The 22,463-nt window shown below is 38.5% G+C and overlaps 1 protein-coding gene across 3 annotated transcripts in view; it reads left to right on the top strand.

The window, feature by feature from the left end:
• The window catches only part of col16a1 (collagen, type XVI, alpha 1), a 62,410-nt gene extending 40,181 nt beyond the window's left edge, over positions 1-22,229 (top strand). Inside the window, exons 36-67 of one of the 3 annotated variants that reach the window (XM_084032107.1) lie at positions 542-598; positions 937-981; positions 1,130-1,201; positions 1,914-1,967; positions 4,365-4,415; positions 4,549-4,671; positions 4,877-4,918; positions 5,032-5,097; positions 5,202-5,246; positions 5,822-5,866; positions 7,754-7,807; positions 7,892-7,945; positions 8,052-8,105; positions 8,195-8,239; positions 8,336-8,389; positions 8,474-8,509; positions 8,601-8,663; positions 8,744-8,815; positions 8,911-8,964; positions 9,108-9,152; positions 10,320-10,364; positions 10,590-10,643; positions 10,833-10,886; positions 10,979-11,029; positions 11,146-11,235; positions 11,365-11,400; positions 11,510-11,554; positions 18,953-19,147; positions 19,362-19,425; positions 19,545-19,721; positions 19,835-19,912; positions 20,452-22,229. In XM_084032107.1, coding sequence (XP_083888233.1) covers positions 542-598; positions 937-981; positions 1,130-1,201; positions 1,914-1,967; positions 4,365-4,415; positions 4,549-4,671; positions 4,877-4,918; positions 5,032-5,097; positions 5,202-5,246; positions 5,822-5,866; positions 7,754-7,807; positions 7,892-7,945; positions 8,052-8,105; positions 8,195-8,239; positions 8,336-8,389; positions 8,474-8,509; positions 8,601-8,663; positions 8,744-8,815; positions 8,911-8,964; positions 9,108-9,152; positions 10,320-10,364; positions 10,590-10,643; positions 10,833-10,886; positions 10,979-11,029; positions 11,146-11,235; positions 11,365-11,400; positions 11,510-11,554; positions 18,953-19,147; positions 19,362-19,425; positions 19,545-19,721; positions 19,835-19,912; positions 20,452-20,645 — 2,214 coding nt within the window. In that variant the 3' untranslated portion in view covers positions 20,646-22,229. Of the gene's footprint in view, positions 1-541; positions 599-936; positions 982-1,129; positions 1,202-1,913; positions 1,968-4,364; positions 4,416-4,548; positions 4,672-4,876; positions 4,919-5,028; positions 5,098-5,201; positions 5,247-5,821; positions 5,867-7,753; positions 7,808-7,891; positions 7,946-8,051; positions 8,106-8,194; positions 8,240-8,335; positions 8,390-8,473; positions 8,510-8,600; positions 8,664-8,743; positions 8,816-8,910; positions 8,965-9,107; positions 9,153-10,319; positions 10,365-10,589; positions 10,644-10,832; positions 10,887-10,978; positions 11,030-11,145; positions 11,236-11,364; positions 11,401-11,509; positions 11,555-18,952; positions 19,148-19,361; positions 19,426-19,544; positions 19,722-19,834; positions 19,913-20,451 lie in introns of all 3 variants that reach the window. The other 2 variants (XM_084032106.1, XM_084032108.1) reach the window with 2 other exon arrangements.
• Positions 22,230-22,463: the final 234 nt, after the last annotated feature.

The following is a 22,463-nucleotide window of genomic DNA, read 5'->3' as shown; positions in this document are numbered from 1 at the left end:
TGAGATGTGGGACAGGAGCCCACAGTTAAAGAGGAAAAAGTTGAGAAAAACCTAAGAGAATGAGAAATAGGTATCTTTATTCAGTGTATTCATACTAAGTTATCCCAGAGTGCTCATATATTACTGTCAAAACCTGACTGGATGTAAGAGGAGGAGCAGGTGGTGTAATTAGGGTTTCATTGTTGGCTCTTCATCTTACAGATGTTAGGTGAAATGCGCCTTTCGTACCATACATTCATGGTATTCATAGACTGCATTAAGTTTTTAGGTTAAATTCATGTATTGCAACATTTTAAGTTGACAAATTATTATTAAAAAATGCTCATTGCATTTCACCCCCCGCAGTTTTGAGTGTTTTTATGATGCGGGAGATTTCGACATAGCAAAGCTGCAAAGACGAGTCCTGGAAGATCAAAGAGTTTCTTCCAGCGACTCGAGTTTGAATGTTGAACAAGAACTTGGTTTTGCTGCATGTGCTTGAATTTCTGCAATGACTCTGACTTAAGCTTTCTTTTCATGCGTCTTTTGATGTATATTTTAGGGTGAACCTGGAGAGTGCGGTTGCATAATCCCTGTGCACTCAGGCATAGGCGGACCTGTGAGTATACACACACATACACACACACACACACACACACACACACACACACGCACACACACACACACACACACACACACACGGAAACAGAGAAATGGTGTCGTACAATTAGTTTAATCTAGACAATTGTTGCCTCGCAGAAGGAGTTTGAATACATATAGATTTTTTTAAACGTACACTCCATAGGGAGCATATTGAGAAAAACGTACACTCATGCGCAGTTATTTTCTCCCTGCATCATTCTGTGGTTTGACATTTCTTGTATTATTCTTACACTGTGCATTTTCTGTATGGCAAACACTGGTGCTACTCTGATTTTGATTACTTTTGCCTTCCAGGGAGCTCCAGGAACTCCAATAAACACATGGCAGCCTGGGCCTCAGGTCTGATCTGTCAGCCAGCGGTCCTGTCTGATAACTTTGACTTTGTTTGCAAGCTTTGTTTTTTTGTTTTTGTTACTTTGCAAAGTTTGTTCCCATAATTCTTTCCCGTGTGTTTGGCTGTGGATGTGTGATGTTTTTTGTGTTACAGGGCCCACCAGGACCTCCCGGCCCTCCTGGTCCACCTGGGGATCACGGTGTTACTGGAATGGTGGGACCACAAGTAAGAGAAAGGGGCAGTAGGCTGGTGACGGGGGGGTCTCTCTTCAGTTCAATTCAGTAGCTGCTCCATCAGCCTGGATTAAACTACAAATGGCTTACTTGGGCAACTGGGGATCTTAAGAAAGGCAACGCTTTGACGTGCTTTGCAACGTGATGGGGAAATAAAATGCGTAATGTGCATGTAGGAAATGGAGCAACAGTACGTACTGAATGTGTGCAATGGCCTGGTTTTAAAAAGGCTTCCATAACCAGGATCAAATGATAAACGCACTAACCCGTCCAGCTGCTGCTTTAACCCATGTGGGAAGCAAGTGAGCAAGCTTTGGGAATGTCCGTCAAGACATGAACAGTTATTTGGAGGTCTAACGTGTAAAAATGTCTAATTTGAGGGACCAGTTTGATTCCTTTCTAAAGTTTGTAACACCAGCAGACCTTCAAATAAGGTGTTCCTGTGATCTGTGTCCCTAAAGGGAAAGGTGTGAGGAAGGCATCAAAGGTGGTGATGGAAGAGGTCATGTCTTTGACAAGGGTGCATTTGTAACACTGGCTGAATGCAATACAGTACTAAGTTTCATAAGACATGGTTGAAAAAAAAGATCAGGTGTGATCATTTTGACCGTGACCGTTTGACTCTGCCTTGAACATTGGTGGAGATGGGAGTGGCCAGCCCGTGACTGGCAACAGATCAGTTCAACCTCAGTTCCTTCTTTCAGGGTATCCCTGGAAACGACGGGATACAGGGGAAACCGGGTTTGCCTGGACACATCGTAAGTAAAATTAGAGAGAAAAGGGGAACAGGTGGCTCTTAGTAATAATATAGGGAATAATGCAGACACACAAAATGTATGTGTCTGAAAATTAAAAAAAGGTCCGGTACTTCCTTGGCTGCTTTATTTGATTTGAAAACAGAGTTATCAAGGTCACAAATTATTCTTTCAGAGAAGTAAGTAAGTGAGACCATGTTATGATTTTTAGCATTTCACACACATTTGACTCCATTAAAGTAAATGCATTTCCATTTCATAACAATTATTGTTTTGCTATGTGTGAACACCCTTCTTTTTCTAAAAAATCTTATTTTTATTGTGTCACGATTAAACGGAAATACTGTTGGATGTTGGTTTATGTCGCAAAATATTAAAAAGGAGTATGTTGAAATATTTATGGATAACTATGAGAGTGGACATAAGGCTCCTGTACATGCCTGTATATTTCATGGTGACTGAGATTTATAACTTGAAACATGCAGGAATTATTTGCATAATCAGAGTGTCAGTCTGTTTAGTTTGGCCTCAGAATAGTTTGAAAACTCTGTTGTTGTGGACAAACCTAGTTTACTTAAAGGAAGTGTAAGGACAACATCAAAGTTTCTTTCAAGTCTGCTGATGGCTTAATTTCATTAAAGGAACATCGATGCTGATCTCCAGCCAGCACTCAAGGGGAACTTCACCTTCAACAAAGGAATTAAAGTAATAGTTTAATGGAGGAAAGGGAGGTGCTGGGAAATCAGTAAACCAATCTGGACAGCATTTAAGACTATAGAAACTCTGCAGAAAGGTGTTGAGCAATCACCGCTATTGTTCAAATGACTACAGACAAACAGTCAAGCTCCACTTAGCTGTACGGTAAACTCTGACCTATTGCAGAATTACTTCATATTTTTCCCCTCGGTAAGAAGTTTGAATATTTTGGAAAAATTGGCACCCTCCCCAATCCATATACATCCAGATTTAGTTTGGCCTTAATCTTCGCAGATAAACACATCAATGCCTCCTTTTCACGGTTCTTCAGGTATTATGTAACTCATAGTGGAAAAACGTAATGGTGTGTTGCTCGGAGAAAAATCACAAAGTTAGCAATTTGCAGATCCCGTTAAGTGTGGCGTTGGTGAACATTACATGAGGGCATAATTATTGAGAACCTCCATTTTTGCAAGCCTGTTAATACGCAACGGCTTTGTGGCCATTAAACAGCCAATAGCGTGCATCGTAGAATGGCCTTTCTAGCTAATGGCTCCGGTTTGAACAATGTAAAATGGGTTTGTAACGACTTTGAAATCAGGCCAGGTGCTATTGACGGACTCACAGTGGAAAGGGTCCCGCTGCTTTGATAAGGAGCAGAGCTCCTTTGCAGTGAATGTGATACGGCTTGTGGAGAGAGCAGAGTTTTATTTCAGAACTCAGCATAAAGAGGGAGGGTAGCTTTTTTTTTGGTCTTCAATGTTTTCTTGCACATTTCCAGCATGTGTGGGCAGAGCCACTTATATGCGTCTGCCCTGATTTCTTGGTGCCTCGTTCTACTGTTTGAATTAAAAACTTTTCTGGTGCAGACTTGACGTCCGGCCATACTTTAATTACAGCTTCACAGCCTTTATTAGAAATGTTTTTGTGTGCGTGTGGAGTTTGCATATTCTCTGACTGCTCCCTCCCACAAGACCAGCAGGTTGGGTTAATTGATGACTCTAAATTGCCCATGTGAATGTGAGCGTGAATGGCTGTCTGTCTCTTTGTATCAGCCCTGCGATATACTGGCAGCCTGTCCGTGATGGACCTTGGCTTCGGCCAATGTTAACCAAGATCGTCTTCAGCCCCGTCCATGACCCTGAACAGTATAAGGGATGATAGATTTATATCATCATCTGTAACCGCATCATCATATCAGGGTTAATATAATACCCCGGAACATGGTTTATCATTTATAACTGTCGAGTAAGGCAAAAGAGAAGTAAGGCAGTTCTCTCACTTCTGTAATCTTATTTTTACATAGTACTGAATGCTTTATACCATTTTTTTAATGATAAAGTGAGGTACCTTGTGTGATTTTAACAGACTCAGCAAATTGACATTGTATATGTATACTTAATTTTGTCTCTTCCATCTGAAATGCACAAACCTATCCTGGTCAGAATTAGCATGATGCACTAAACTGGTATAAAAATCTCTCTAGGCTTATACAATAACTTCAATATAATTGGGGAAGAGGTGTAGTTCACCGTCATGTGACATCATTGTGCAATGTCAAGGTCAGTGAAGGAACCAAACCTCATTGTAACACAGTCCTTGAACTCTTTTTGTCGAAAAAACAATTGTGGTTCCCTTAATTATTGTATTTGATGCCATAGAGTAAATATTAATGTTATGCTGGTTTCCTTGTCGCTTCTCTAGAGATACATTGGAGCACATCAGCTGCCTCAAGACGCTACTGGAGGAGATGAAGTAAGTTCATGATTTGGGTTTCCTTTATTCCATTTTTTTGCTTTGCTCTTTTGGCATGGCAACCTGTGATAAATGTTAGTGTATGCAGCACATTTATGTACACTGTATGTAATGTGTGTGTTCCACAACACAGGAGGACTGTAAAGAAGGGGACTGTTTGAAAGGATTTCCAGGGGTACCAGGCACAGATGGTGCCAAGGGAGAAAAAGGAGACCAGGGCAAGCCCGGTGTAACCCCCCTGGACAGCTGTGACAAGGTGAGACTTGGAGGAACTGGGAGTTTCTGATCACTCCAGAGTCGCATGAAATTTCACTCATCGTGCAGTCACTGTGTTTGTTGTCGAGCCTTGATGAAAGCAAATGCAATCCCTCATTTTCAATGCGACGATGTGAGAAGACGTAATATAGAGGCAGATGTGATGCTCCGATACTCCGATAACGTATTCTCCCGTCTGCTTCCAGTGTTTGGAGAGACTGCAGAGAGCGCAGGCGACACAACCATTGGTCAGTTGAGATCATTATGATATTTCAAGGATGTGCACGCAAACATTCACATGCAGACATTCACACAGGCGTATGTGCACATTTCTTGACTGATTTATGTCCTGGCTTAGCAGGAAGACAGACCAGGAATGCCTGGAGTGCCAGGTACACCTGGATCACAGGGAACAAGAGGAGAGCAGGTGAGTCTGTCGTGTGCATACTGTTAATTTGGTATGAGAATGTCTGTGTGACTTCCTTTATCCTTTAAGTATGCATGCAAAATGACTTTCTTTGTTTTCTACAGGGTATACCAGGAGAAAGAGGCCACGCTGGAATACCAGGAAACATGGTGAGATTCAGCAACATATCTTCTTCCTGTTGAACCAATCCACACAGCTCAACTGTAACTTCTATGAAGCCTTGAAAGCTTTAAAGTTGGTATTAGATGAGGAAGTATTCAGGAAATCTCATCTCTTACTTTGTGGATTATACCCACATGCTGATTTTTAAAGTTTCCCGGTACTCTGATGGCATCAACAAAACGCTATTATAAACTTGAAAACTATAAGTGTATTCTTGTCACGGCTTTACAGTAGTCGTGTCTTCTGTGAGGCAAGAGATTCCATTTTTTTCCCCACAAGTTTTAGGACAGCACCATTGGGTTTTTTGTCTCAAAGCTTCAGATTTGAAGGGACTTGAGAGGAGCCTGTGTCTGCCACTTTCCATGAGTTCACAGAGCCCCCTACTGGCCTCAGTAAAAATGATGTACAATGCGGCCCAACACACGAACCTTTCAAATACTGATTTACACACAAGCTTGCTGTGTTTCTATTGTTCACATAATTGCTATAAGAGATGTAAATTGATTTTTCATCACGAGTTCATATTGTCTCAGGTGTTCCTTTCACTGTTTTCTGTCCACAGGGACCTCCAGGCTTCCCAGGTCCTCAGGGCCCATCTGGTTTACCTGTAAGCTTAATTCACTCAACATCATTTTCATTTTTTCCTCCCGTCAGCTCCCTTAATCAGTGATGGAAGAAGCACTCAGATGTCATTGTTTAATTGTAAATACAGATGCATCAAGGCTTACACCACAGTTTCCTGTTGTAGCTGCTTGAGGTGGGGTTAGTTATATCTAATGTATGTACAGTTTCTTGAGGTGGGGTTAGTTATATCTAATGTATGTACAGTTTAGTGCAGTGATTCCCCCTACAGAACCTCAGAGAGAGGGGAGATGACATGATTATTTTGGCAGGAATAAAGAAAATACAAAGTTCTGCTACATTTTACTTTTTTATCTAATCTTTTCTTTCCTGTGAAATATTGGGTACATATTCCCTTTTGGGCTTCTGACTGTTATTTAAATGAAACCATCTAAGAGGTCTATAGGAGAAGCCAGCCTGTGATAACTGCAAACAACTCCCACACGAAGGCTGGACACCACTGTTGTCATATTCAACAATACATTGTATCTTATAAGATCTCAGATACTTATATACTTTTAAACTGTATTTTAATAGTATCTTAATCTCAAAAGTAACTAATAACTTTAGGTGCCAACTAAATGTAAGGAGTGAAAAGTCAGACAATTTGCATGACATGTAATGAAGTAGAAATATAAATAGCACAGTACAGTATTCGAGAAAATGTGCATAGTTACTGTGCATAGTCCACTTCTTTAATTACTTTACTTTTCACAGTATTTTGGGGGGCTTTTCCGATACAAATGATGTCACTCTTAAATCAAGCAGCCCTTAATTATGTCATCTCTCCGCCCTCCCTGCCTCTCTCTGTGGCTTTTTAATGAAAGTTATTTCAGATGAGGAAACAATTGGGTTGTCTCTTTCTCCAGTTGTTAAATTATTCCCCCGTCTAAGTGATGGAGAGGGGGACTGCTGTGCCGACACCCCCCCCCACCACCACCCTTACAGATTTATTGTTGAAGGAGGTTAGAGATGCTGAATGGATGAGCTGACTGAGCGCTGCATGGAATCCATTTGCAGCATAGTATCACTTTTATTGCAGGTGTTAGCCTGTTGTGTTCAGTGGTGTCTCTGTTTATACTGCGTATGAGGAATAAGTGTGACCCAGCTGTTGAAGTTATTGCTCGTATTCAGTGGGGAGGAAGTCACTCAACTAACTTACTGAGCTACTAATGAGTTTCTCCTCAGTATGATCAGCTACGGATTATTTTCTCTTAATTACCACCCTCAGCAATCACTCTGACTAACTAATATGTCACAGTTATATTCTTCCATTCCAATGTTTTTTAATTTCAATTGATGTATTCTTATGGGACAATTCATATAAATACACAGTTAGCTAAACAGCTAATTATCACCCACAGATGCCGCCATTTCAAAAGCGCCCAGTTTTATTCACTCATTGAAAAGAAGACTTTATCTTTTTTTTTTCCCTAGCACATAATTTGTCTTCCGCTTACAGCAGCTGTTGCTAGGCAACAGATCACACTTGCACATGTATATTAATGTTAAGATCAAAGTGCCATTCAAATAAGTCAGCCTGTAGTTTGACTTAACTTTATTGTGTTGCTTAGTAACATATTAACCCCATGCCACTTCTTTGTTTGATGAAGAGTTTAACAAAGTCTGCAGCTTTTGGTAAAACATAATAAGGGGAGACGAAGAGGAGGGTATAATTTATGGACCAACCGACTAGATCGGCAGCACAGACTCAAGTCACCATGCTGTAGCCTGATAGGTAGAGAGCAGATGACAACATCAAATATAGACCTCCCCAAAGGGAGTAGGCACAAGTCAGTTAGGTGTTTCCTTTTTCCTCTTTTCTTTGACAGAAACATTTTTTTTAATCATTCCCTTCTCCCATTATTCTCAGGGTACGAATGGTGAGGCAGGGTCACCTGGCCTCCCAGGATTGAAGGGCGAGCAGGTAAGAATCAGTTTATCTGAAATCACAACATGTAGAAAAATCATACATTTCCACGTTTGATTGAGTGTATGACCTTCACCTCAGGGCCTTTCTGGGACTCCCGGGTATCCAGGAAGCATGGGACCCCCTGGACTTCCTGTAAGTTACTCTCACCTGCCTCATAAAGGAAGATTGACAGCAATCTGACAGTTTTAATGGATGGACAAGCGTTTGCATTGATTAACTGTCCATATGTATTTGTCAGGGACTGAAGAGCGAGCGCGGGAGCCCAGGAAGCAGTGGTCAGAAAGGAGAATCGGTAAGTCATCACACCATCAATGATATTTACTACACAATGCATATGCAGCTCGTGTTGCATATCACTGACTATGTTCCTCCCATCTGCAGGGTCCTCCTGGTAACCCTGGGTACCAAGGACAGGCTGGTTCACCGGTCAGTGTCTCATCATAATTTAACCCAGCAACATTTAGAGCCTGGCTTCCTCATTTCTTATCACAAACTTTAATTTGAGCCAATCTGTGTCTGCAGGGCATTAAAGGAGACACGGGACCAGCTGGGCCTCTTGGTGCCAAAGGGGAGCCGGTATGTATAGAAAAACACATGATCGAAAAATGTGACCTTTAGGGGGGGAAACCAATATTCATGTTACTCTTTTTTTAATTCAAGGGTTTCCAAGGACAACCAGGTTTCCCAGGACCACCAGTATGTAAATGTTTTAACTGCTCTACGATAAACTGTTGCCTTCGGAGTAGTTGTAGTTACTTAATCTGTTACTTACTGTTTGTACTTTTAGGGTGCACCAGGTCTTGCTGGTAAAACTGGAAGGGAAGGGCAACCTGGGCTCAAAGGTGAAAAGGTGAGTACAAAGCCCACATTTAGCTGATAATTCTGCAACCAAAATGCCAAATATTGTGCTGAAAATCCATGCTTTCAAAGGGCAATGATGGTGGTCACGGCTCTCAGGGATCAACTGGACCCCCAGGCTCACCAGGCTCCCCTGGGATGATGGTATGGCCATGTTGTAATACTGTATATTACGTGAGGTTGACCCATTCCAACATGAGCTGTATAATTCAGAATTCACATTTGCACTCTCTGGAAAGGGCCCCCCTGGCATCGAGGGATTGGATGGAAAGGACGGGAAACCAGGGCTGCGGGTGAGTTACACACACACACACACACACACACACACACACACACACACACACACAGACACACACTGAGGTCATGCTATCGTTGCTACAGTTAAATAAATGGAGCAAAACAGTTGACCTTCGGTACATTTTTTTTTCATTGCCAGGGAGAGTTAGGCCCTGCAGGCCCGGTAGGACCACGAGGAATCCCAGTAAGTATCACCTCTGCATGACCTGATTTGATTCTCTATCCATCCGGTGCAGAAAACAATGCAAATTAGGGTGCAAGAAATACATTGTGAGCAGCACATCCTGAAGGCGCTATCCAAACAAGATGTTAATATGAAAAATAATGTGCATTTTGTAATAATCTTTATGAATCACTTGTAGCCCTTTGATATGTATAATAGTTATTTTGAACGCATGCATTACAAGTTAGACAGTTTAAGGAGATGAGGTTTTAATTCATTATGTGTCTGAGTGAATTGTCCGTCTTCAGTGAATTATGTGGATTATTATGGATTTTTTTGGGTACAGATAATGATGCAGATCTGTCATGAGTTTGCATTTAGCTCAAAGTTTAAATACAACTTCGTAGGGATGTTAGCATTGCTAAAGACTATTTTCCTTAAAACATGAAATACATTTTCGAGATAGATGAGAATGTTCCTGTTCCTCCAAAAACATTCACATCAGCGATGCCCTCGTTATTTTCCCACATAGAGCAACTTGTTTTTGAAGATGAAATGTGGGAGGCATACTTTTTATAGAATGGATTAGAGCTGCATTGCCACAGCTCACATTGACTTCCTCAAACCAAAAAACTAGCATTCAAATCAGCCTGCATGACTAAGCCATTTCCTAAAGCTCTTAATGGGGAGATGGATTGCCAACGATGGGTGGCGTTATTGCGCTCTTGAGATTGTGACTTGCATTTTGGATTCAAATAAAAGAATGCATATGTATAGCAAAGTTTGAAGAGGGCAAGATCAACTGGATTCTTGATTCTTTTCTGTAGTTTCACAGTCAAATAAGCCCCAACTCATGTATGTGCAATCGAGTCTTATTAATGTTGAAGATGATGTGACCCCATTTGAAACTTTTAGGCTTCCAAACTTCTGTAAGATCTTTGTGTCTCAGCAGAGATCGTTATATCCACACGCTGTAGTCAGCTACAGCGAAGGAACGAGGAAGCTGCCCATCTCCCTCCCTTCTCTTTCCTTCCTATTTATCTCACTCTCTCTCTGCATCTCAGATTGTGTTCTACCCAAGAGCAGGTGTTCCTGATTTCAAAGACCCGTCTGCCTGCTCTTTGGCAGCCTCCACTTTGTGAATTTTGATACTGCACCAATCTCGTTCTCTTTGATGTCTCTCCTCAGGGATTCAAAGGGAAAACTGGCCACACTGGCTTCCCTGGACAGAAGGTTAGCCAACAACTCATTGCTTTGCCATTGCTCTATGTCTGTCTGTTTGTCTATTTACCATTGCCACATGCCTGTTGCTTGTGAATTAGGCCAAGTTGTTTTATCACACTGATCATGACGGCCATGACACGGGTTGAGGTACCTCATTGTTTTAATTTTTCCACTCGTGGAGGAGTGATGCAATCCACTTTTCATTACCTTTTCATGACTTTCTCATTCCTTCAGGGTGAAGCTGGACCTTCAGGTCCACCTGGAGCACCAGGCAGGCTGGGACACGATGTAAATATTTTTTGCTTTCTTTCTGGATTTGAATGTAGATTAAAGTGCACATCCCAATCTGTGCATACAAGCACAATGCAGGAATATATATATATATATATATATATATATATATATATATATATATATATATATAATTATTCAATCAATCAATCAATCAATCAATCAATCAATCTGTGTCCTTTCCAGGGTGATCCCGGTACCCCAGGAGCTCCGGGACGACCTGGACCCTCCGGCCACATTGTAAGTTCACTGTCCTTTTAACTTGTATGTATCTTCTATTGATACTGTAATATGTTAGTGTGTTAAACTTGTATGTGTATTTACCTCTTTAGGGTTCTACGGGTCCAGCTGGTCCACCAGGACCACCAGGTTCATCAGGAGTGGTAAACATGTGACCATCGTATTTTTAATGAAGTAGAAATTGATTAAATGGAACATTTGATGAGCTATGCTATTCTATGTAGTATATTTTGCGTGGGTGTGTGTGTTCCCTCTGTAGGGTATACAAGGTGATAAGGGCCAAGCTGGTGAGAGGGGTCTTCCAGGGATGGGAGGAGCCCCAGGACCACCCGGGCACCCAGGGCTTATGGTCAGTACCTCTCAACTTGTGTGTACGTCTAAATTTGTCTCCCAGAAACCGAACACCATGAGAGCTTCCACCATGCCAATATATCTGACGTTTACTTTTTTTTCAACCTGCTTGTACTTTGTCTTTTAGGGAGAGCCAGGCGGCGATGGTGCAGCTGGTAAAGATGTGAGTTATATGTGGGTGTGGTGTTAGTCCCACATTAAAGTATCACGGAGAGAGTGATATGTGGTGATGTGCATTTTTCATTCTTTTGACGGATCTCTCCTTTTGACAGGGAGCGCCAGGTTTACCAGGAGACAACGGGCAGCACGGTCCAAAGGTAAGAGCTGACTCAGGGCTAGATTTACGAACACATTTGCGCCCACTTGAGGTGCAATCCTTTCGCCAGTGAGAGCGCTCCTCTATTCTACGGGTGGAAATTCTCAGCCTCTTAAACCAGGAAGCGCCACACAAATCATACTTTTTCAATTATGCAAACCAGAAATCATCGTTACAATAAAGCAGCCATGCAATAATACGGCAAATGGACTTGATCCACATTGTTATGTTGAAAGTGATTGAAAATATAAATGGAGAAAAAAAATAATCAACGCAGACTGGAACAATTCAGTTTTTGTATTCTTTAATATTTTTTTAGTGAATGGTTTATCTGAGACTATTTGCTCAGGTATTTTTTTCTTTTACTGAGAACACGAGTGGTCGTGGACGTGGACGCCTGAGGTCTGGGTGTCTGAGGTCTGGGTGTCTCAGGTCTGGGTGTCTCAGGTTTGTGTGTCTCAGGTCTGGATGTTTCAGGTCTGGATGGGATGTCTGAGATCCCCTGCAGAATACCGACATGCCTGCAGCGACATACCTGGTCTGTCGTTCATCTCTTGCTGGTGGTGACATCATTAGGTTACCGCTCTGGACATTCCATGAATTTCGCAAACCAGTTATTTTATCTGCCCATTATTTTGTCTCATTTCACGGTTTTTCTGCACATTACGTGGATTTCTGGTGGACCGGAACCGGTTATACTCGCCTGTGCCCTGTTGTACGCTACCTTTTCCTTGGTTCACCGCTTTATGTGGGGTTTTTTTTGCGCTTTTCTTTTTGTCATTGCAAGATCCATGTTAGATACATGTGGGCCCATTCCTTGCTCTATTAGAGGCGCTCTAATTAAGCTGGAGGGCGGAGTATGCGCTGTTTGGCCGATGACTGTCAGGTTTGATAAATAAATAAAATAATAATAAATAAACTACGTAAAATGAGATAGCAGTGTGCAAACTCGCAATAACAGCGCAAAAAAGTGGTACCCCTCAGCGTGTGTGTGTGTGTGTGTGTGTGTGTGTGTGTGTGTGTAGCGTAGTAAAACTGAGCATTAACCATCCTTTGGCACCGCAAACCATCCGAAAGCAAAGAGATGCGCCCCCTCTTCTGTTCCTTAAGTTCATAGACTCATGCCAGTGCTGAAAATGTTTGTTCTCTCTATTTCCGCCCACTCAGCACTCAAGACAAGTCATCAGTTCACCCACCCTCCGACCCTTCAACTGACACCCTCCTTACCTTGCTTTATCCCTATCCAAACTGGCACACGTCCACTTGCTCAGCCCTCTGTTGCTGTAGAGCCTGTTGGATCTCTCAGGCTTACAGGACTGTAGGTGGATGCAGTGATAAAGTTATTCTCTGCCTCTGGGATAATGCTATTAAGCCTGAGGGGAGATGCTAGATGAGGCAATTTGTCATGCTGACAGGATGGCATTGTCATGGTTTTAGCTGCGCAGAAGAGGAGAACAGAGGAGAAAGACAAGCACAGGCTCCTGTATTCTTCTGGCTCCTCTCTTTTTCACAAACTGCTTGTCTGTCGGTGACATGTAAACATTAGACGTCCATTATGGGCGGCTTTGTCCTTGATAAATCACTGTTGCTAATGTGTCAGGGCTGGGTTTTTTATACATTTAAACAACCCGAATGGTGGCCTCAGTCTCAGTGTGAAAAGTGATAATTTTCTATGTTATTTGTATGATTTGTGTCACCCTACCTTCCATTACTTTATTATGCAACATTTTCTTTAAATACTATACTGTAACTTTTTTTTCCCCAGACTGTTTTCGGCTCACAACACTCAGACTATGCTTGAAATACGATTTGAGAGCTTTTTATTACGTTTTAACCATTTTTTACATTATTTTATTAATTTTATCGGACGACTTTTTTCATGAATTTTTGACATAGCCTACTATAGCATGACTTTTTTTTCTGAAAAAATTTGACTATGGCTTTTTATGACTGTTTTGGCCTCACAACACTCAGACTATGCTTGACATACAATACCAGGGATTTTTATGACTTTTCAACCATTTTTTACAATATTTCATGAATTTTATCAAGTGCCTGTTTTCGTTAATTTTCAACATACTATAGTATGACTTTTTTTTCTGAAAAAATTTGACCATGGCTTTTTATGAATGGTTTGGTCTCACAACACTCAAACTATGCTTGACATACAATTTGAGGGTTTTTTATGACTGTTTAACCATTTTTTTTAATTAATTTTATCGGGTGACTTTTTTCATGAATTTTCGACATACTATAGTATGACTTTTTTTTCCGAAAAAATTTGACTATGGCTTTTTATGAATGTTTTGGCCTCCCTACACTCGAACTATGCTTGACATACGATTTGAGGGATTTTTATGACTTTTTAACCATTTTTTACATTATTTTATTAATTTTATCGGGTGAATTTTTTCATGAATTTTCTTCATACTATAGTATGACTTTTTTTCTGAAAAAATTTGACTATAGCTTTTTATGACTGTTTTGGCCTCACAACACTCAGACTATGCTTGACATACGATTTGAGGGATTTTTATAAAGTTTTAATAATTTTTTAGAATATTTTATGAATTTTATCGGGTGATTGTTTTAGTGAATTTTCAACATACTATAGTATGACTTTTTTTCTCAAAAAATGTGACTATGGCTTTTTATGAATGGTTTGATCTCACAACACTCAGACTATGCTTGACATACGATTTGAGGGATTTTTATGACTTTTAAACCATTTTTTACATTATTTTATTAATTTTATCGGGTGACTTTTTTCATGAATTTTCGACATACTATAGTATGACTTTTTCTTCTGAAAAAATTTGAATATGGCTTTTTATGAATGGTTTGGTCTCACAACACTCAGACTATGCTTGACATACGATTTGTGGGATCTTTATGACTTTTTAACCATTTTTTACAATATTTCATGAATTTTATCAAGTGACTGTTTTCGTGAATTTTCAACATACTATAGTACGACTTTCTTTTCCGAAAAAAAATGACTATGGCTCTTTATGACTGTTTTGGACTCCCTACACTCGAACTATGCTAGACATACAATTTGAGGGATTTTTATGACTTTTTAACCATTTACAATATTTTATGAATTTTATCGGGTGACTGTTTTCGTGAATTTTCGACATACTATAGTATGACTTTTTTTCCCGAAAAAATTTGACTATGGCTTTTTATGACTGTTTTGGCCTCACGACACTCAGACTATGCTAGACATACGATTTGAGGGATTTTTTATGACTTTTTAACCATTATTTACAATATTTTATTAATTTTATCAAGTGACTGTTTTCGTGAATTTTCAACATACTATAGTATGACTTTTTTTCCTGAAAAAATTTGACTATGGCTTTTTATGAATGGTTTGGTCTCACAACACTCAGACTATGCTTAACATACGAGACCAGGGATTTTTATGACTTTTAAACCATTTTTTACATTATTTTATTAATTTTATCGGGTGACTTTTTTCATGAATTTTCGACATACTATAGTATGACTTTTTCTTCTGAAAAAATTTGACTATAGCTTTTTATGACTGTTTTGGCCTCACAACACTCAGACTATGCTTAACATACGAGACCAGGGATTTTTATGACTTTTAAACCATTTTTTACATTATTTTATTAATTTTATCGGGTGATTGTTTTAGTGAATTTTCAACATACTATAGTATGACTTTTTTTTCTGAAAAAATTTGACTATGGCTTTTTATGAATGGTTTGGTCTCACAACACTCAAACTATGCTTGACATACAATTTGAGGGTTTTTTATGACTGTTTAACCATTTTTTTTAATTAATTTTATCGGGTGACTTTTTTCATGAATTTTCGACATACTATAGTATGACTTTTTTTTCCGAAAAAATTTGACTATGGCTTTTTATGAATGTTTTGGCCTCCCTACACTCGAACTATGCTTGACATACGATTTGAGGGATTTTTATGACTTTTTAAACATTTTTTACATTATTTTATTAATTTTATCGGGTGAATTTTTTCATGAATTTTCTACATACTATAGTATGACTTTTTTTCTGAAAACATTTGACTATAGCTTTTTATGACTGTTTTGGCCTCACAACACTCAGACTATGCTTGACATACGATTTGAGGGATTTTTATAAAGTTTTAATAATTTTTTACAATATTTTATGAATTTTATCGGGTGATTGTTTTAGTGAATTTTCAACATACTATAGTATGACTTTTTTTTCTCAAAAAATGTGACTATGGCTTTTTATGAATGGTTTGATCTCACAACACTCAGACTATGCTTGACATACGATTTGAGGGATTTTTATGACTTTTAAACAATTTTTTACATTATTTTATTAATTTCATCAGGTGACTTTTTTCATGAATTTTCGACATACTATAGTATGACTTTTTTTTCTGAAAAATTTGAATATGGCTTTTTATGAATGGTTTGGTCTCACAACACTCAGACTATGCTTGACATACGATTTGTGGGATCTTTATGACTTTTTAACCATTTTTTACAATATTTCATGAATTTTATCAAGTGACTGTTTTCGTTAATTTTCGACATACTATAGTATGACTTTCTTTTCCGAAAAAAAATGAATATGGCTTTTTATGACTGTTTTGGACTCCCTACACTCGAACTATGCTTGACATACAATACCAGGGATTTTTATGACTTTTTAACCATTTTTTACAATATTTCATGAATTTTATCAAGTGACTGTTTTCGTTAATTTTCAACATACTATAGTACGACTTTCTTTTCCGAAAAAATTTGACTATGGCTTTTTATGACTGTTTTGGCCTCACAACACTCAGACTATGCTTGACATACAATACCAGGGATTTTTATGACTTTTTAACCATTTTTTACAATATTTCATGAATTTTATCAAGTGCCTGTTTTCGTTAATTTTCAACATACTATAGTATGACTTTTTTTTCTGAAAAATTTGACTATGGCTTTTTATGAATGGTTTGGTCTCACAACACTCAAACTATGCTTGACATACAATTTGAGGGTTTTTTATGACTGTTTAACCATTTTTTTTTATTAATTTTATCAAGTGACTGTTTTCGTGAATTTTCAACATACTATAGTATGACTTTTTTTTCTGAAAAAATTTGACTATGGCTTTTTATGAATGGTTTGGTCTCACAACACTCAAACTATGCTTGACATACAATTTGAGGGATTTTTATGACTGTTTAACCTTTTTTTTTTATAAATTTTATCGGGTGACTTTTTTCATGAATTTTCGACATACTATAGTATGACTTTTTCTTCTGAAAAAATTTGACTATAGCTTTTTATGACTGTTTTGGCCTCACAACACTCAGACTATGCTTAACATACGAGACCAGGGATTTTTATGACTTTTAAACCATTTTTTACATTATTTTATTAACTTTATCGGGTGACTTTTTTCATGAATTTTCGACATACTATAGTATGACTTTTTTTTCCGAAAAAATTTGACTATGGCTTTTTATGAATGTTTTGGCCTCCCTACACTCGAACTATGCTTGACATACGATTTGAGGGATTTTTATGACTTTTTAACCATTTTTTACATTATTTTATTAATTTTATCGGGTGAATTTTTTCATGAATTTTCTACACACTATAGTATGACTTTTTTTCTGAAAACATTTGACTATAGCTTTTTATGACTGTTTTGGCCTCACAACACTCAGACTATGCTTGACATACGATTTGAGGGATTTTTATAAAGTTTTAATAATTTTTTACAATATTTTATGAATTTTATCGGGTGATTGTTTTAGTGAATTTTCAACATACTATAGTATGACTTTTTTTTCTCAAAAAATGTGACTATGGCTTTTTATGAATGGTTTGATCTCACAACACTCAGACTATGCTTGACATACGATTTGAGGGATTTTTATGACTTTTAAACAATTTTTTACATTATTTTATTAATTTCATCAGGTGACTTTTTTCATGAATTTTCGACATAGTATAGTATGACTTTTTTTCTGAAAAAATTTGAATATGGCTTTTTATGAATGGTTTGGTCTCACAACACTCAGACTATGCTAGACATACGATTTGAGGGATTTTTATGACTTTTTAACCATTATTTACAATATTTTATTAATTTTATCAAGTGACTGTTTTCGTGAATTTTCAACATACTATAGTATGACTTTTTTTTCTGAAAAAATTTGACTATGGCTTTTTATGAATGGTTTGGTCTCACAACACTCAAACTATGCTTGACATACAATTTGAGGGATTTTTATGACTGTTTAACCATTTTTTTAAATTAATTTTATCGGGTGACTTTTTTCATGAATTTTCGACATACTATAGTATGACTTTTTTTTCCGAAAAAATTTGACTATGGCTTTTTATGACTGTTTTGGCCTCACAACACTCAGACTATGCTTGACATACGATACCAGGGATTTTTATGACTTTTTAATAATTTTGTACAATATTTTATGAATTTTATCAAGTGACTGTTTTCGTGAATTTTCAACATACTATAGTGTGACTTTTTTTTCTGAAAAAATTTGACTATGGCTTTTTATGAATGGTTTGGTCTCACAACACTCAAACTATGCTTGACATACAATTTGAGGGATTTTTATGACTGTTTAACCATTTTTTTTAATTAATTTTATCGGGTGACTTTTTTCATGAATTTTCAACATACTATAGTATGACTTTTTTTTCTGAAAAAATTTGACTATGGCTTTTTATGACTGTTTTGGACTCCCTACACTCGAACTATGCTAGACATACGATTTGAGGGATTTTTTATGACTTTTAACCATTTTATACAATATTTTATGATTTTTTTCCAGTGACTGACTTCTCCGTGAAAGGAAGTAACACAAATCCAAGTTGCTCATGGTTAAACAAAAGTTATTTATTCACAATTTATTCATTTACAATTTATTTACAATGCAAATCAACAGATGTGAGTCAACAGAAAAAGAGTTTAAATCAAAGAAGTAAGGAAAACATGAAGAGACTCTGAAGCAGTGTTTTTAAACTTCCTATCTGGTTTATGGATACCAAAGACAAACAAAACCCTCTGAATATTTAATATAGCATTAAAAGACAAATGCAAACTGAAATACCATGTTGAAAACATAGAAACTTACTTAAGGATAATTTGTGTTCATTTGAAGCTCCATCAACATTCAGTTACAATAACAGCAAACAAATGTGTCCACACCATCCTTTGTGCACAAGTATATTCTTCTATAAACACATTATACTCATAATTCTAACATTTTTAATTATTTAAATTATTTTTAACTTTAGAATGTAAGGTTATTGCAGAGTGAAAAGATGCCGGGGCCATTCTCTAAGTTACATGACTGACATTGTTGTTAAATAACATTACCAATATCTGTCTCCCAGGGTGAAGCAGGGGCTGCAGGCCAGAGGGGTCCTGCAGGGGAGAGAGGTAGACCGGGGCCACCCGGCGGTGGAGGTTATCACTCCAAGGATGCACAGCCCATGATTGGCCAAGTTGGGCCGAGAGGAGAGAGGGGAAGCCCAGGCTCAGCGGGTACCCCAGGGGTCCCTGGACCTGCTGGGTCACCAGGAAATGATGTGAGATACAATTTAATTATACATACATCCTTGAAACCAATCTTTAAAAAACACTTTTTTAATCAGCTCCAAATCATGCAATATCTGTTGTGCGTAGGTAGTACAATGGCCAGAGGCACTCACTAGCTCCATCTGCTCTTGCAAATAAAGCATCTTTAAATCATCTTACTTGATTAATGTTTGTTTTTCTCTTCATTTATTCATTGTTAAACAGGCTGTCGTCAATTATGATGAAATCAGGAACTTCATCCGCCAGCAAGTCATGAAGATCTTTGATGGTAAGGACATCTACATTGTTGGAATATTTCCTGTGTAGAATGCTTTTTTTCCTGAAATATCATGTCTCATCTCTCCACTGTGGAATCATTGTTAGTTATTGTATGGTTTCCCTCCCCAGAGAGAATGGGTTACTACATGTCTCGCATGCAGATGCCAGTGGAGACGGCGGCGTCCCCAGGTCGGCCTGGGCCTCCAGGGAAAGACGGATCTGCAGGTAAACCTGGGAACCCAGGTTTACCTGGAATCCCTGGACAGATAGGCAGACAAGGCCGGTCAGGAGGACAAGGACTCCCTGGTGAGCCATCAACATACCAATAGTCTTTCAAGCATCATGTCAGGGACCTGTTAGTGTCATCATTAGCAAATAGTAAATGAGCTTTGGTCAAAATGTTTGGTCTCTTTCTGTAGGACCGCAAGGACCACGTGGAGAAAAAGGAGATAAGGGTCTTGGAGAAATGGGAGATGTAGGACCTCCGGGAGCACCAGGTAAATTACCCGACTAATCCATATATAACTTAGGATATTAAGACATTTGAATTGCAACTTCAGTTACAATAAATCCCTCCTTCTGTCGCATTTTATTGAGGCACTTACATCTGCAACAATCTTCCACTAGATAATCAGGCTACACTTGATGCTAAACACTACTGTCAGAATTGGCCGTCATTACAAAAATGATGACAATTTCAAAGTTTGCATTAATTTAAATTTCCAGGCTAATTCATACGACCCAAATCAACATCAGAACATCTTTAATTATCATGGAATTCTGATAGCTTTGGCTGAATTGGTCAATTTGCATCTCCAGTCACTTTACATGGATGCTCACATCAAATGACCAAAATAGAGTTATGTTTGTGTCATGATTCCAACATTTTCACTTGATAAATGATAGTGCATCATCTGTTAAAGATTCTTTGCTTTTTGGTATGTACTCACCTTTCTTATTTCTGCAGTGCATTGGTGCTACAGGAGGGCAATGCGTGCAGCATTACATTACATTATCTCCATTTCCCTTCTTCCAGGTGTCCCAGGTCCCCAAGGATATGGTAAGATGGGAGCCCCGGGTCCTGTTGGTCAGCAGGGTGTTCCTGGGATCCCAGGCCCTTCTGGGCAGAGTGGTGCTAAGGGAAACGATGGCCGGTGTAATCCTGGAGACTGTATGAGCCATCAAGTAGAGTACGCCCCCAAGGGCCCACCTATGAAGGGCCCCTGGTAGAGGGCCTGAGGTGATGGCGAAAAGGGCAGAGGGGACTGAAGCAAAGAGACTACAGAGAAGACAGGAAGCCAAAGTTATCTGACCACAAGATGAAATCAAGGAGTTCCTCTGTTGTTGAATTGTAAAGATTTAACCACACCGATTTCTACCGTAGTCGTGAGCAAAACTCCACAATTTCCTTGAAGGGCCCTGCTGGAATAAGACCTGCAAAGACACACCTGCAGCACATTGTTATTGCATCATTCTTTTTCGCCAAGAATGCCAATTATACGGCCTCTTATTTTGGTCTCGCCTCTTTAATCTCACTGTTTCACTCCTTTTGTACATTTTCAAACAACCCAGGGGAGGTGACAAGAATCTCAATTTGTATTTTCTTCTCCATGATTAATTCTAGCCTCTTCTGTTTTTTTTTCTTCATTTAAATCTATAGGAAGATAATGCATACAGTTATTGTTGCACTTTGCTTGCACCGCACATGTCTTTGTTCCCTTCTACCAGAATCACACTTCATCACATGCATTCCTAACATTACATCTGCGTGCTTGTGGTGTATTTCAGTTCTGTAGAAACCAATTTCAAAAACCTGCATTCATACCCTTTTTGATGGATTGACTGTTTTGTATATATTTATTTTTATATATAGTGGCCTTTTCTACTTTTTCAATGGATTTGATACGAGACTAGCCATATATTTTAAATTCGTAATGGTTATTAAGCAACAAAAAGCCAAAGAGATATGTATAAGCTTAAAAAAAATCTGTGTGTTCCGTAAAAGCCATCATTATTTATAAACGAAAACTGTCATTGTGTTGCTTAAGTTCATTTTGTGTCATTTTAACTCTCAATATTTTTGGAAATGCAGCCATTTCAAGCATCTCAGTTTGTATTCCAAAGTAGCTCTAATAGCCATCTGTCTGCTTCAACAGGCACTCAATCAAGAAATTAGGAGTAATAATTGAGCCCGTTTACCACAGGTACTGTAATGCAACACACCAAGCATGCCCACCAAGCCCTCCCGATCACACAAAGGTAAAAGCAACATTCTGTAAAGCATCACAAAGGGTGTTTGTAGTGTTACATGTCACTGTGGTTTGGGGCTGTTTTCTCTTGTTTTATATTTTATAGTTTTAAACCACTACACTCTTACTATCCTCATAGTTAAATCAGCAGATCAAACTATGAACATGGTATTGCCTCAAACAAACTGGGAACGTTGAAACTGAAATTGCTTTTCAAAGGTGCCGTTTGATGTTATCATTGTGTATTGTTGTAACACTATTGAAATATTTTTGTCCATCCATGGGATCCTGGGCATAGACATACTAAAGTTGAAGTTGCAATTGCTATCGTAGTTGTTTTCTGTTTCTTTATGGTTTCCTCTCCTCTCTCTGGTAGTTTTGTGTCCCTTTTGTAGTTGTTTAATATTTCTTTTTGGAAAGTCAATCACTCACTTCAACCAGAGGCTCCAAGGAGTCGGTAGCCCCGTTCAACAATAATAGTGTGTCCAACTGTCCAGTCTGTGTGTATGTCTGTTTACTGTCATCTTTAACAAATCTCTATAAACAGATTCTGCATATGAATCCATTTGTAGTCTGAGTAGTATTGACCAATCACATTTGAGCAAGCTTTGGGGGAGTGAGATGGAACACATCGGCTGAAATGCAATCTCAGAATCCAGGGCTATCGTCTGATGATGATTTTGATCTTTGTTGGTATAAAAAAAGCTTGTAAACTGGCTACTAGTGAAACGATTTGGTTATACACATCTCAAGTGCTAATCGACTTTAAACATTGGAGTTAGAGAAAGTAATAGAAAAG

Source organism: Eutrigla gurnardus, assembly GCF_963514095.1.
Source record: "Eutrigla gurnardus genome assembly, chromosome: 17".
Taxonomy (NCBI): Eukaryota; Metazoa; Chordata; class Actinopteri; order Perciformes; family Triglidae; genus Eutrigla; species Eutrigla gurnardus.
This window is presented reverse-complemented; position numbering and strand designations above follow the sequence as displayed.